Source organism: Telopea speciosissima, chromosome 10 (assembly GCF_018873765.1).
Source record: "Telopea speciosissima isolate NSW1024214 ecotype Mountain lineage chromosome 10, Tspe_v1, whole genome shotgun sequence".
NCBI classification, from domain to species: Eukaryota; Viridiplantae; Streptophyta; class Magnoliopsida; order Proteales; family Proteaceae; genus Telopea; species Telopea speciosissima.
In genome coordinates this window covers 7,212,229-7,228,775 of record NC_057925.1, presented here as the reverse complement: position 1 = coordinate 7,228,775, position 16,547 = coordinate 7,212,229, and the positions used below count along the sequence as shown (strand labels likewise).

At 41.3% G+C, this 16,547-nt stretch overlaps 1 protein-coding gene across 3 annotated transcripts in view; it reads right to left on the bottom strand.

The window, feature by feature from the left end:
- LOC122641852 (structural maintenance of chromosomes protein 5) overlaps positions 1 to 16,547 on the bottom strand; it is a 103,253-nt gene that overhangs the window by 4,758 nt on the left and 81,948 nt on the right. For all 3 annotated transcript variants that reach the window (XM_043835166.1, XM_043835167.1, XM_043835168.1), the window contains exons 22-25: positions 4,256 to 4,372; positions 4,102 to 4,179; positions 3,549 to 3,648; positions 3,408 to 3,462 (exon numbers count right to left, since the gene is read on the bottom strand). In XM_043835166.1, coding sequence (XP_043691101.1) covers positions 3,408 to 3,462; positions 3,549 to 3,648; positions 4,102 to 4,179; positions 4,256 to 4,372 — 350 coding nt within the window. The remainder of the gene's footprint in view (positions 1 to 3,407; positions 3,463 to 3,548; positions 3,649 to 4,101; positions 4,180 to 4,255; positions 4,373 to 16,547) is intronic.

Genomic DNA, 16,547 nt, shown 5'->3' with positions numbered 1-16,547 from the left:
CAAGTATGTTCCTGACTACTAAATATTACATCAAAGACTCTTGAACCCAGAATTATATACCCAAAACACTCCCCCTTCGGTAGCATTAACATAATATCAATACTCTTAACACTCCCCCTCAAGCTGGAGTATATATATCACACCCATGCCCAACTTGGAACAACCCTCAAGAAAAGCTGGACGAAACAAGGCTTTGGTAAACATATCACTTAGGTGATTCCTAGAAGTGATAAACCGAGCAAAAATTAGTTTCCTCATCAATGCATCCCTCACAAAGTAACAAGTCAACCTCAACGTGTTTAGTTCTCTTGTGAAAAACTGGATTATTGACAATATAACTACCAGCTTGATTATCATAAAACATTGCGATAGGTTTAGTAACCAGAGACCCAAGCTCATGGAGAAGAAATCTCAACCACATCAACTCAGCTGCAGTATGAACCATACCTCAATACTCGGCCTCAGCACTAGATCTTGCCACAATAGTTTGCTTCTTGCTTTGCCATGTGACAAGGTTGCCACCAACAAATGTACAATAACTAGTGGTTGACCTCCCATTACTTTCAACATCAGAATATCCAACCAAATCAAGATGTTTACTGGGCCTATAAATGAGACCCATCCTTGGAGCACCATTGAGATAACACAAAATACAGCAGACTGCCTCCCAGTGAGCCTTTATAGACATTTCCATACACTGCTTGCCGCATTCTAAGATATCTTAAAGGGGCGCCCGAGAAAGGTCTTATCTATCGACGTCATAGTCAAACAGATATTGTGGGTATTTTGATGCTGGTTGGGCTGGTGTTGTAGATGATCGTCGGTCAACTATTGGATATTGCACCTTTGTTGGAGGGAACCTTGAGACTTGGAATAAGAAACAAACCACTGTTGCTTGGTCTAGTGCGGCGGCCGAGTATAGAGCTATGACACATACCGCAGGAGAATTGATGTGGTTGAAATCTATCATTCAAGAGTTGGGGTTCTCAATTTTAAAGCCAATGAAGATGTATTGATGTAGATCACAAGTCCATATGAACCCACAGGAACAAGCCCCAAAACCAGCCCAGCAAGGTTTTGGATTTGACTGCTGTGAGAAGCAGCCTGGTCTGATGATGTGGCAAGTTTTTGCTGGTTCGATGGAGCATCACCTAAGGCAACCTCACCCAAGCCCAAAGTGAAGCATGTAGAAAATAAAAGACCAAAAACACTGTTCACGGTACTGTTCTTGTGAACAGTGTCACAACCCATATTTTCCTTGTGTGGAGATATCTTTTAGAGGATTATGTGGGCCCATCAAGTGGAGAAAGATTCCATCCTAATGCTGCAAAAGTTTAGTTTCTATTTTCAGTTTTAGAAAATTTATTTTATTTCATTTAGGTAGCTTCTAATTTCAGTTTGTTTCTATTTTTGTTTCCTTGCTTGTTTAGAAGGCTGGATCTATAAAGCCTTAGCAGTTTCTATTTTCATCTAGTTTCTATTTTTCATTAGTTGCTATTTTACTACCTTCTATTTGGTTTTAGGAAGTTTCTATTTTCTATCTTCTATTTTGTAAGCTTGCCTAAGCTTTTAATAGACCCCCTATTATAAGGAATGATCAGATTTGGAGAAAAGAATTTTCAGGCCTTGTTGCCATTGGTTATAGGAGAAATTCCATATTTCAACAGCTGGGATAGCTGTGGATGAGATATCCAGGCTGAGAAATCCATTCCCCTACTACCCCCCGTCTCTTCTATCTTCTCTATATCTTCTTCTTACCCATTTTTTTTGTTCTTCTTCATGTGACAGAAAAGTACCAACAAAAAAAAAAAGAAGAGTTGTTACAGTTTTTATTTTTGTTCTTTTAATTGTATCGATCCTGCTGCAATCGATCTCCCTCTGGTTTCCTTGGTTCGAGGACGATTCTGCATTATATATTGTGATAAGCAAGTTGCGATCTATATTGTCAGTAATCCAGTTTTTCATGAGAGGACTAAACACATTGAGGTCAATTGTCATTTTGTGCTGAATGCAGTTATGCAAGGACTGAATTTGACTCTGTTTGTCAACTCCAACAATCAACTTGGTGATTTGTTCACAAAGGCGTTGTTTCGGCCTGCTTTTCTTAGTGGATGTTTCCAAGCTGGGTACTTATATATATATACTCTAGCTTGAGGGGGAGTATTAGAGTGTGTAGCATGGGCTGCTGGTTCATGGACCAGTGTACCATGAGATATCTCAGCTTAGTAAGTTTAGTCTTTATCTATTAGCCTAGTTCTTATCTTTTATCTCTTTCATTATTTCCTTTTGTAATTAAGACTTAGGCTTAGCAAGTTGTTTATGTTCATTGTAACTAAACTTCTTTCCTTAGTAAGATTCCTACTAAGGTTATGTAATCTGAATATTATATATTGTGGTTGGTGCGGTAGAAGTACACACATTTATATCGCCTCTAGCTCTTTTCTCTCTCTCTCTTTCTACATCTTCATCTTCTCCCTCTTTAGTTTGCTGGTTTACTAAGCTCTGGTATTATTACAATATTGTTCTATAGCAAGTCACAGAATATTTTCAAACTTTGTGCAGAGTGCAGACATCATTTCTTATATTATGTCCTGGGCATATATAACAAAAGAGTTCAGGGTGTTCATATAGATCTCTTGTGGACAAGAGTACTGTCCTCCATTGAAGATTAATTATATAATATACAACTTTTTTAATGGAGTTACACAGTCATCAGATATGTAAATAGCTGTACATTTTCTTGATTAATCGAAGTGACAAAATTTGTGCAGGTCATAACACCCCCCAGACCCCGCAGTGGCGGGAGCCTCGAGCACTTTGTACGCCCTTTAATAACAACCTTCCCTCCACCCAAATGGAAGCATGTAATTTTAAGTTTTGAAATTATATTAAATGTAGCAACACCAGCCAAATATTCAGATGTGCACAATAACCACACCTGACAATTTAATCTGAAATAATCAGAAAGTGGCTAGTAAGACTGATTTGAACCCTTCTAGAGATGCACACACCAATTGCAATTTGCGACCTCAGGCACATGGCATTGAAAAAAAGCTGATGACCATATTTTTTAAAACTCATTATTAGATCAGGTGGATGCCACAGATCATCTGATCAATACTGGTATTGATGGGACCGATTCAATCATCAGTGTAGTTGATCAATCCACTACCAGTATGGGAGTTCTCCCTGGATGAACTGATTCATTGTTCAGATTGTCCAATCCAAGTACAAATCTTGAAATACTTGGTCTAGAAATGGAGGATCACTAAGATAGGGCATAAGTATGGTGTGGATACTGTTAGTGCATGCATCTAGGGAAGCCTGGAAAAGCATGCACTGTAACATTCTATGCCACAACAGTTGCATCAAACATTGCAGACCAAATTTTGTAGAACTGTACTGACCTGAACTTTACTTTTATAACTATACCAAATTTATCATAGTCCATGTCATGCTCATCTGAAATCCAAAACAACAAAAACAAAAGATCAGCAGAACTTTCTCTTATTGAAATTGTTCAGACCTGGAAAATGACAATAAAATACCTAATGAAACTTCCCCAGCAACTGCCATTTCTTGAAAATTGCGACTAAACGTCTCATTTATCTTTGCAACAAGGTTTCTTAATCTTGGGAGCCACTTTCCCTGCATAAATGCCTTGATAAGATCTCTGTTTCTGAGTGACACTAAAGCCACTTCAACGGATGAGGAGATAAAGCAATGCAATAACAAGCTAATAATGTGTGCTAGAAAAGAAACATAACCAACTCACTAGCTCAAAACCCATAATCATTAGAAAGTAAATAAAAATAATACGAACTGATTCAGTGTGTTCATAAGCACAGAACCAGCCAAACTACAAGGATGCCGTTGAACCCCCCCCCCCCCCACCACCCCAAAAAAAAGAATATATATATATTCCAACATAAGGAAGCAATTAGACTAGTCACTCACCTTCGGGGCATCAATTTCAGCTAAACACCTTTTTAGCTCCATGTCATCAGCTTCAAGTTTCGTTGAACCCCCCCCCCCCACCACCCCCAAAAAAAGAATATATATATATTCCAACATAAGGAAGCAATTAGACTAGTCACTCACCTTCAGGGCATCAATTTCGGCTAAACACCTTTTTAGCTCCATGTCATCAGCTTCAAGTTTCCTAGAAATGGCTTCTATCTGTAGGATAATATGAAGACGCTAGATGACTATTAAAGGATTAAGTATAACAAAAAGGGAAAATAACAAGGATTACCTTGCGCTGACGGCTTTCATATTCCTCCAGAATGTTTTGGTTTAGAAAAAGAATAGAATTGGCTTGAGAAATATTATCTTCAATAGCTGTTTCCAAATCCTCGATAGTACTAGGCATCTGATTCGACAACAAACACAACATGAAAATATTTAAGATAACAGCAAGAGGAGCTAAAAATTTTAGGGAAATATTTCAGCCTTCAAGGCAGACTAATACTTTGAAATCGCAAATGTTTCGCAATTCCATTTTTTAAGCCTCAATAAACTGTCTTAACAGATAAGTGTTTAATTTATCAAAGTATTACAGGTAGAATTGTTTCTTAGTGGATCTTTCATTCAACGGCAAGGTATAAGAATTGCACTAAGAATTACGCTTATACCAATTTCATGGTAGCAGTCAGTATTCAGAGCAAACTTACAGAAACAGAAGACAGAGATTTCATTATATCCATTCAAAAATTAAAATAACTACACCATTCCAATATAAATAAGAGTGCCACTACCTTTATTTGGGGGGAGGGGTAAATAACAGTACTTTTACTGCAAACTGAAAAAGATTAAAAAAAAAAAAAAAAAAACCCCTTAAAAAAGAAGCAAAACAATAACTACCCACATTTACATAGAATACCACTCCCATAACCCAGGATGAACTACCCCCTATTTGGCTAATTCATTAGTAGTACGATTAGTCCCAATATTCCATTAAAAGAGCAAATCAAACTAGAGACAAACCCAATATGCCTAGTGAGGATCGTAAATCTCCAAAGCTCCTCCAAAGGAAGCCAACCAAGAAATAACATTCTAGATATCTAATTCCCAATCGATCTATCTAAACGGCACAGCTAAAACAAAGTTCAAACCAATTTTAATGACACCAATTCGGCTTTGAGTGGAGTCCCCTTTCCCAATAGAGCCAGAAAAAATTGTGTTTTACACTACTTTCCCATTGAGTTGCCACATAATATTTTTATAAATACACTAAAGATCTACTATATGTATGAGTATGGACTGTTAACTGCCACAGGGCGAGCAAGCATGTGCTTTGCATGAAAAAGTACAACCCAAGATTTACAGATACCAATGGCCTTCTGTACACAAAAATTTGGATATGATTATATGGGTTACATGTTACCTCAACACCATGCATAGCTATTAAGGAAGCACCCTAACAAACCCAGTATCCCAGATAATTATTTTTCTTGCTTACCGATGCAAAATTAATTATCCTACAATTAACGTAATGGAAGTAAAGGAATTGTAAACAGCTTTGATATGAATGCTTGAGTGATTAGAATCGATCACCCAAGCTCCTTTATTTATAATAACTTGAAGTAAATCTGATCAAAGTACAAATAGAAATAATAACACCTCAGTCCTAGTCCTACTAGGAATTCCTAATACAACTAGGAATGCCACAATAGGACTTGGCTGAGGGTAAAACAATAAAAATAATAGAAAAGAAAAGAATCTAATCTGACTAGTACTACTCCTAACATGACTAGGACTAATCCTAATCAGCTAGGACTAGTAGGACTAATCCTAATCAAACTAGAACTGCTTACCCCAATCGTGTAAGTAGCCTATTTCAACACTCCCCCTCAAGTTGGAGCAAAGATGTCGATCATGCCCAACTTGATTAGATTGGGATGAAACAATTTTCCAAACAATCCCTTGGTGAAGATATCAGCAAGTTGATCCGCAGATGTCACAAAGGGAATACAAATCAGCCCAACTTCTAACTTCTCTTTGATGAAATGCCTATCCACCTCAACATGCTTGGTACAATCATGTTGTACTGGGTTGTGTGCTATGCTGATGGCAGCCTTGTTGTCGCAGTACAGCATCATAAGAAGACGAATAGGAACACCAAGATCTTGTAGCAAACCTTTAAGCCATAGTAACTCACAAATACCTTGTGCCATAGCTCGAAACTCAGCTTCGGCACTAGAACGAGCAACCACATTTTGCTTCTTGCTACGCCATGTGACAAGATTTCCACCTACAAAGGAGCAATACCCAGAAATAAACTTCCGATCTGCAGAAGCAGCCCAATCAGCATCAGTGTATGCTTCTATCCGTAGATGACCATGAGTAGACAAAAGAATTCCTTTTCCAGAAGCTGACTTCAAATAGGGCAAGATACGAAGAACAGCCTCCGTATGAGAAGAGTAGGGATCATGCATAAACTGGCTCACAGTACTCACGGCGACAGCAATGTCAGGACGCGTGTGTGAAAGATAAATCAACTTCCCTACAAGTCTTTGGTACCGGCCTTTATCAACAGGCTCACCCTCTTTCTCCTTGAGTCGAACAGTAGGGTCCATAGGAGTATCTGAAGGATGACAGCCTAGCAACCCGGTCTCAGCCAATAAGTCTAGGACATACTTCCTTTGGGAGAGAAAAATGCCTTTAGAAGATCTAGCTACTTCAATCCCAAGAAAGTATCGTAGTTTCCCCAGATCTTTAATCTCAAATTCTTGTCCAAGGAAGGTCTTCAACCGTCTGATCTCATCACCATCATTGCCAGTAACCACTATATCATCAACGTAGACTATAAGAACAGTGAGTTTTTCACCAACCCTCTTTATAAAGAGTGTGTGATCAGCATTACTCTGCTTATAGCCCACAGAAATCATGGCCTTGTGGAACCAGCCAAACCAACCTTCTGTTTCACCACAAACACCCATTTACATCCAACGTTTTTCTTCCTAGGTGGAAGAACCACAAGCTCCCATGTGTTATTTTTCTTCAAGGCGTCCATTTCTTCTAGCATAGCTGCCTTCCACTTTCCGTCTGATAAAGCTTCCTGCCAATTGTTAGGAATACGAACAGAAGAAAGAGAGGAAACAAAGGCACGAAAGGATGGGGAAAGGGAATCATAAGAAACAACATGAGATATGGGATGCTGAGTGCAAAACATGAGATATGGGATGCAGAGTGCAAGTTCTGACACCTTTGCGAAGAGCAATAGGTAAGTCAGGATCATTACCAGGTGGAGAGGCAGGTTCTGGATCCGGGTTCGGCAATTGGATGGGTACTGGAGCAACAGTTGATTGAACCTACTTATGTTTCCTTGCATAGGTCTTCACATTACTGGCATCAATCCTCCTCTGAAATTCACTAATAGGCCTCTGGATAGGAGTCTGGACCGGGGTAGATTGCTCCCCTTGAATAGAAATGGTCTCCCCCTGTATAGGAACCTCTCCCCCTGACTCAGGGGGAGTACTAGGGGCAGGCCGAACTGGTTCAGACTCATGGTAAACAGACTGAAGTGGAGGTGGAGAGTCAATAGTAAGCACATCTTCACTAACACTCTCCCCCTGAAGAGGTGGGGACACATAATATGGAACATTTTCATAAAAGATAACATCCATGCTGACAAAAGTCCTACGGGATGGAGGGTAGTAACATTTGTACCCCTTTTGGGTAGCAGAATAACCCAAGAAAATGCAGCGGAAGCTACGTGGGTCAAGTTTACCAGGGGACCTTGTATCCCTAGTATAACAAACGCAGCCAAACACCTTAGGTGGGACTATAAAGGAAAAAGAGCCAAGTAATAGCTCAATAGGGGCTTTTGAAAGAAGAACCGGACTGGGCAGCCTATTAATTAAATAGGCTGCAGTAAGGACAGCATCCCCCAAATAAAGGGAAGGGACATTGCGAGCAAATATAAGGGCCCTAGCCACCTCCAGGAGGTGGCGGTTTTTTCTCTCAGCCACACCATTTTGGGCTGGAGTATCGACACAGTTGGTCTGATGGAGGATTCCATGTGCAACAAGGTATTTTTGGAACTGACCTTCCATATACTCTTTCCCATTATCACTCCTCAAAATTTGAAGAGTGGCCTTAAACTGGGTCTTAATCAGTTGATGAAAGTGTTGAAAACATAAAAAAACTTCACTCTTTGTGTGCATAAGGTATACCCAAGTGAACCTAGAATAGCAGTTAATGAAAGTGATATAACACCGATGGCCAGTCAGGGAAGGTTTCCTACTAGGCCCCCACACATCAGTATGAACAATATGAAATAAGGAAGAGGATCTTTTATTAGAAATAGGATAAGTTGAACGCGTCTGTTTAGCCAAGACACAAGGCTCACAAAAAAATTCTTCCTTATTACAATCTTTAACTAATGCTGGAAGTAAATTTGATGAAGTACCTAAGGGGGGATGGCCTAGTCTAGAGTGCCATTTATGTAAATCAGAAGAGAAAGATGCTGAAGGTAAAGCATGAGTAGGATCGCCATCAAGCAGGTACAATCCGCCATGCACTTTACCCGATCCAATTGTCTTCCCCGAGTCCAGTTCCTGAAAAACACAGTGAGGGGGAAAAAGATCACTTACAATTCAGGGATTTAGTGATACTGCTAATGGAAAGAAGGTTAGTTGTAAATTTGGGAATATGCAACACAAATGACAGTGTAAGGGAAGGAGAACAACTAATGGATCATTTCCCTGAGATGGAGGAGAGGGACCCATCAACAATTTTGACTTTATCCTTACCAAAGGCAGGAGAATATGTATTAAAAAGGCTAGAAGAACCTGTCATGTGATCAGTAGCACCGGAGTCTATGATCCATGGAGTGGATACTACTGATGCACAATGACCAGCAAAAGAAATACCTGTACGGGCAAAGAAGGAACCTGAATTGGCAGCAGACGTAGTAGAGGCAGTTGATGTGTTCAACATACGACGCAAAGCCTGGAGTTCTTCCTGGGAGAAACCAATGTCAGCAGTGGAAGTTAGAGCTACACTTTCAGTATGATTGGCTTTGCTTTTAGACTTAGCACGACTACGTTTTGCCTCAAAATCAGCTGGCTTCCCATATAATTTCCAACACTGAGCCTTAGTGTGATATGGTTTGTGACAATGCTCACACTTAACAGGCTCTTGGTAGTAGTAGTGGAAGTAGCAACACTATCATAAGAAGCAACAGGAGTGGGACCAGCAGTCTGTAAGGCTGATCTCTCAACTTTAGGAGTCATCATCATGGCAGCCCTTCGTGTCTCTTCACTGTGAACATAAGAAAAAGTCTCCTCTAAAGTGGGGAAAGGAACCCGTCCAAGGACTTGAACCCGAATAGGGTCATAGTCATCATTGAGGCCAGCCAGAAAATCATAGACACGGAATTGGTCTACATAGGTGTGGTAGGCTGGAATCGAGCATAATGATCCAATTGCTGCCATAAACACTTGAGGGCAGCATAGTATTTAGTAACAGACATCTCCTTCTGAGTAGTGGCTTGGAGTGTCTTCCTGATTTCATAAACCTGAGCACCACTTCCTGATCGACCATAAGTTCTCTTGACAGCAGTCCATATCTGAGTAGCAGTGTCAAAGAGGAGATATTGACTGGATAGATCAGTGGTCATAGAATTTAAAACAAATGACATCACCATAGCATCGTTCGCAGCCCATTTAGTATGGATAGCACCTTCTTCAGCTGGTTGTTTGGTGGTGCCAGTAAGATGGCCAGTGAATCCCCTACCAGCCACAGTCAAGGATAGTGATCTAGCCCAGATTAAATAATTCGTACCATCAAGCTTGATGGCAGCAGCAGCATAAGGAAGGAAGTCATTCCTAGTCTGACCATCCCCTCCAGAAGTAGCAGTAGTTGTCTCTGAATCTCCCATAGTTCAGGTAGAAACCGATCCACAAATTTGAACAAAAAAAAAAATCTTCAAAAAACTGAATCAGTCTGAAGTATGGGTTTTGAAGTGGCTGCAATTAATAGGCTGAAACTTGGATCGAATGCCCTGCAAGTGGTGGAGAATAAGCCTGCAAAAAATCAAAAAATTCTGACGATGCAATAAGAAACCCTAATAGGGTTGGTTACAGTATCGAGTGAAACCCTGGGTTTTGAAACTGTATGAGTTTCAGCTGTCAGAATAGGCTGAAACAAGGATCGAGTATCTCCTTTGTCGTGGAGAAGATTCCCTTAAAAAATTAGCCCCTTTGGATGAGCCAATAAAAAGCCCTAAATGTTAAAAAAATTTAGGTATATCTGAATGTAGGTAATTGCAGGTTCGAATCAGATGTGGATTGGATTCAGATCTGCAATCTTAAATATGTAAGGTGTAGATCAGCAAGTGCAGGGATCAATCTCCAAGAAAAACAGAAATCCAGCTTGAATAATGTAGCAGCTTGATCTCGAAGGGTTGGAGGGAACCTGCGGCAGTTTCAGATCACACAAGTGTTTGTATAATCTTCAGTGTGGTGTCATTGAGGGCAGCAGCTAATTCTTCATTGAATCACCTCAAAGATGCTGCCCTGAATGAAATAGAGAGTCCGAGAGAGTTGGAGAAGAAGGAAACCAATAGCTGAGAGAGTTTGAGAAGAAAACAAGAAAAAATCGAGGGGGAGGCTGCTCTTCAGATCAGAGATGGCTCTGATACCATGTAAACAGCTTTGATATGAATGCTTGAGTGATTAGAATCGATCACCCAAGCCCCTTTATTTATAATAACTTGAAGTAAATCTGATCAAAGTACAAATGCGAATAATAACACCTCAGTCGTAGTCCTACTAGGAATTCCTAATACAACTAGGAATGCCAGAATAGAACTCAGCTGAGGGTAAAACAATAAAAATAAAATAAAAGAAAAGAATCTAATCTAACTAATACTACTCCTAACATGACTAGGACTAATCCTAATCAGCTAGAACTAGTAGGACTAATCCTAATCAAACTAGGACTGCTTACCCCAATTGTGTAAGCAGCCTATTTCAACAGGAATAAAGGTAAAAATTCCACAATTACCATTACATCACTAATAAAGAACATAAAGAAAAGAATAATAGAATCAAATAAAAATGGGAAAAACAACTATGCATATGGAACATATGTGCAGATATGTTGTCCTGTTAACCTCGACATGATTAACTAAGACTTATCTCAACTACACAAATCCTGTTGAAGCATTGGGATCAACTAAGGGCCATTTCATTTGTTAACTTGTACACAACCATGTCAGTTCCCACAGAATTTCAATCCATCTTATCCCAATTCTGTATCACTCCTTACTGGTGTGTCAATTGGTCTTCATCACTAATGGCCAAACCATTTCAATCCCCATTCCTAATCTTATCACTTAATGACACTACTCCTGAACTATGCCTGCATCTCTTCCCCCTCTTTCTCCGTGCTAATTAATGGCACCCCCGTTGGCTTCTTCCAATCCAAGGTCGGCATTCGACAAGGCTGCCCCCTCTCTCCTTTCCTGTTCTCTCTTGCTCTGGAAGTCCTCTCCAGGAGCCTTCAAACCAAGACTGACCTCCATTTCATATCTCCCCTCCCCAAATGCAAGCGCATTAAGCTCTCTCATCTAGCTTTTGCGATGATCTTATGATCTTCTCCAAGGCCTCCCACTCCTCTATCTCCGCTATCATGGACTCTCCATCTTTTTGAATCTCTCTCCGGCCTCCGTGTCAACCTCCTCAAATCCAAAATCTTTCTCTCTGGTATCTCGGATACTACCAAAGAGACTCTCCGTCAACTCACTGGCTTCTCCATTGGTACCCTTCCAGTCATTTACCTAGGCCTTCCCCTGATCCCTGCCAAGCTCTCTAGCCACCATTGCACTCCCATGTTGGATAACATCCGCAAGCGCCTTCAGCTTTGGAAAGGCAAGCTTCTTTCCTATGCTGGAAGACTCGAATGTATCTGCTCGGTCCTCGAAGCTTCCTACCTCTACTGGACCGGTATCTTCAGCATCCCTATCTCAACCATTAAGGCCATAGAACGCATCTTTTGTGCCTTCCTTTGGAAATGAAAAGACACCCCCAGATTTCTTCATCCGGCCAGCTGGAAGTCTATCTATCTCCCTAAATCGGAGGGCGGTCTAGGCCTCCGTTGCATCCGCGACTCTAATACGGCAGGCATTCTTAAACTTCTCTGGAAAATCTCTTCCCATCAGGATTCAATCTTGGTCACCTGGGTCAAATCTCACCTCCTTAAATCTGACTCCATTTGGATCGTCAAAACCCCAGCTGATTCCTCTTGGATCTGGCGCAAGATTCTCTCCCTCTGTCCCCTGGCTCTTCAGGGCATATCCTTTTCCATTCCTGATGGTACCTCTACCTCCCTCTGGCTTTGACCCTTGGCACCCTCTGGGGATCCTCTACAACCTACTCGGCCCCAGAGCAATCTATTCCTCTGGGCTCCCAAGGGATGCCCCTGTCTCCGCCCTCATCTCCTCTGGCTCCTGGTCTCCCCCCCTTCTCTTAACCCCATCATTATCTCTCAGATCTGGCCAACTCTCCCCCCTGCAGTCCACCTCTCCCCTTCGAGCGGATCGGGTTAACTGGCTTCCCTCCCCTAATGGTATCTTCACCTCCTCCTCTGCTTGGAACCTTTCTAGAGACCCTAGCCCTCCCGTGCCCTGGCACAACCTTGTCTGGTTTTCTGGCAACATCCCCCGCCATAGCCTCACTGTTTGGAGAGCCCTAAGACTTTGCCTGCGCACTCAAGCCTTCCTCATTCACCGCACCATCCCTGCCCCCCCCCTCTTGTAACCTTTGTTGGATTGGCCGAGAAGACATCTCCCACCTCTTCTTTGACTGCCCCTTCACCTCCACCATCGGCAACAAGGCCTTGTCTTCCATCTGGCCGCGGAACAGAAGGGCCCGGAGTTTTGACCGCGAATGGTTCTGGTTGCTCAAGACTTTTCAGGGGAACTCAATATGTGACACTATTGGGAAGCTAGTTTTCAGCGCTGCAATTCACCGTATCTAGTTGGAAAGAAATATCAGGAGATGGACTTCCAAATCTAGATCCTTTGATGTGATTTGGAAAGCCATCTCCTCTGATGTATCTTCCAAGCTTAGATGTATCCGCCACAGATATTGTAGGGACAACTGTAGAAACGGGCATATTTTGACTTTTTGGGGCCTTGATATCACCCTCTTGCGGCCTCCCTCCTCTGCGTAGGCTGGCTGGCCGCTCCTTCCCCCCCCCGGTTTATTTCTTCTCTTGTATATTGGTTCCCCCTTCCCTTTCCCCTCTTGGGGTTCGGTAATATATTCATTTACCAAAAAACAAAAACACTACTCCTGAACATCTCACTTGCGTTCAGTTCTCTTTTTATCCTTCCTATCTAGAGGGTGCAAGCTGGATTGAAAATACAAAACCCAGCGGAAAATTTCCAGTGTTGAGGCTTCTCATTAGGCCTGGCGCATGTGTGTATACTAGCAATGCCGCTCAAGGTTCTAGAAAGAATCTGAAACCAAAAAATTGCTAACAGTCCAGGATAAATGAAGAATCAATAGAACTAATATAGGACCAGAATAGAAGAATGGAAGGAGAAACTATACAACTCTCAAACTAATGTCCAGAATACTCTGCAAGTCTGGTTGAGTGTAACAGTCTAATAGTCCTATCAATTGATATTAAAATCTTCAAAATCAGATGTCAGAAAAGTTGAAACCCAAATAGCTTAAATTTCAAGCCACAAGTAAGAACTGAGAAACAGTAGAGAAATTGATGATCAGGTCTAAGAAATAAATATGGAATGATTTGATTGCATAACAAATGTTCAGTATAGCAAATCACATGTCGTAATAAAAAAAGTATAGTAGAAGAAGCTAGATAACAACACGAAGTATCAGCAGATCAATGGAAGAATAAGGAGGAGAGTTAAAGATCAATAGCAGCAGCCAGACTAAGAAAAACAAGAAGAAGATGTAGAGAAAGACCACACCTGATAAGAGCAGATCAGAAGAAAAAGGAAGAAACCAGGTCTAGAATACCAATCCCTTATGCAAATCTCAACAGCTTCAAAACTCTTGAAAAATCTCAATTTCTATTATTCAAATCATGTCTAACTGATGGGATTATATATATATTAACCCGAATATTATCTAGGACCTGGGGAAGCCCCTAAAATTTTATTAATGCTCAGAGGAAAAAAATAATACACTGGTGGGGGGGGGGGGGGACATACCCACCTTACCCCAACCCAAAAGCAATAAATCTCTCACTATCTCAAACAGAAAACAAACCAAACCCATACACTGAAACCAAAGCCAAAGAAACTACTGTCTAAGAACCGGAAGACCCGCTATGTCTTCCCGAACAATACAACGAATAGCCACAGGGATTCATCTACAGCCCAAAACAAAGAGTTGGAAGCCGTTTCACAGGCCATATTTGCTAACCAATCCGCTGCTCTATTACTTTCTCTATATGAGAATGAGATGAGAGGACGAAGAGAATCACAGAGAAGGAAGACCTCCTGAAACCTGTACCAGCAAGACCAGATATTGAAAGCCTTACGGGTGATGAAACTTACAGTTGTAAAGGAGTCGGAGATTATATGAAAATCAGATAATCCTAGCTCCGCACACAACCTCAAACTATCTCTATGCACCCTTAATTCAGCCACCGAATTAGTAAATTCACCGTAAAAACTTGAGAATGCTGCCAGAACACTAACATCACTGGACCATATGATTCCGCCACCACCTCCCAGTCCTGGATTTCCTTGGCATGCACCATCCACATTGAGTTTAACTGAGTTAAATGGCGGACACCAATAAATAGGAAGGGGGGGGGGGTTTCCGTTTAATAGCAGAGAGAACCAAGTCAAAAAAATTAAGTATGAGCTGCTCTCTTAAGGCAGGCACATGCTTAACTTTAAAGGGTATGGGATTTCTCTAACTCAATTCTTAACCTTCTCAACTATCGTTGCTGCCGTACGCCGGCTCCGTGCCTTCTATTATTCCTTTCACGCCATAGCTCCCAAACAATGATAGAAGGTAACAAACCAGTCACATATTGACATAATACAATTCTACTCCACGTATCCTGAGATTACACTATTTTCACATCAAATAATCTAGCAAAGAAAGTCCATACCTTAGCTATCGTTTCACCAAAAACTACATGGGTCGCCGAATCTCCTCTGGGGATCCTGCAACAAACACATTTAGAAGCCAACAGTATACCAATGGACATTAAGGAGTCATTAGTTGGGATTTTACCATTAAGGAGCCGCCAAGAGAAAAAACAATTTTAGGAGGCAGAGTTTGGTTCCAAATCCAGTGCGCATAAGGCCCTATAGGAGAATGCAGCCTAACTTCATTCCAAGCCAACTTTGACAAGAACAAACCATCATTGGCAGGAGTCCACACCAACCTGTCCATTTTGTGGGAAAGGGAAAAATTACCCTCAAGGATACTTTCACGCACCTCTGGAAAATCAATTTGATATAAAACAGCCTGGTCCCACATCCCTTCGTTATTGAGAACGTCCCTAACACGGATGGAGAGGTCCATTTGAAGAGCACCATCAACAAAGTCAATAAGCGAGCCCCTCCCTAGCCAGTTGTCCAGCCGAAAGTTAATCGCTAACACCAATCAACCACCTAGCTCTAGCAAGCATGAATTCCTTGAGCTACATGGCATGTATCTAAGATTTCGAACCAATAAATCTCATTCCTGCCAACACAATATGCTCATTCTTTAAAAATTTGGCTCTAAAAAATGAAGACCAGAGAGACTGTTCAGAGATGATACGACACAAACCCTTCAACCTTAAAGAGAGGCCAATGTCCTCTAGAAGTCTAATTCTGAGACCCCCTTCCTTCAAAGGTTTACAAAGCTTTTTCCATCTCACCCAATGATGACGCTTGCCCACTCTAAATGCTCCCACAGAAAATCAGCACATATACTATAAAACTTCACCATTACCGATTTGGGAAAGTCCAGCATAGATAGCACATGAATAGGCATAGAGGAGAGAACATTTGTAAAACCTAACACGATGCAGAGAAGAATGGAAATCACAAACACAATCACACAATGCGCATAAAGATTTACGTGGTTCGGCAAGGTTGCCTACGTCCACGGTGAGATGAGATCTGTTTCACTATCAATGGAGAATAGGGTTACAGTCGCTCGTTCCTCACACCTCTTTCGGATTTTCAATACAGAGAAAGAACTCTCGCTACAGATTTATAGCGAAACCCTATACAAGAAATGTACCGAAATACCCATATAGTCCTTAAAAAAAATTTCCTCGAGGGCTACCGCCACCGAACCCCCTCTGTAACTCGCGATAGTCCGAAGAGGGTCCAACGAGTCCATCATCAGAAGTCAAAACACCAAAACCTCAACATTTTCAGGAGTAAGTAATCGGAAGAGATTTCCTTAAAAAAATCATTAAAAAAACAAATCATGAGCCTTCTCGTATATAGAGGCGCCCCCAAATAGGTAATCAGAAGAGATTTCCTTAAAAGACCTGTAGTAATCTCCACCAAACCGGCCCTAGCCTCTAAAGACTTAGAGCTCATGACA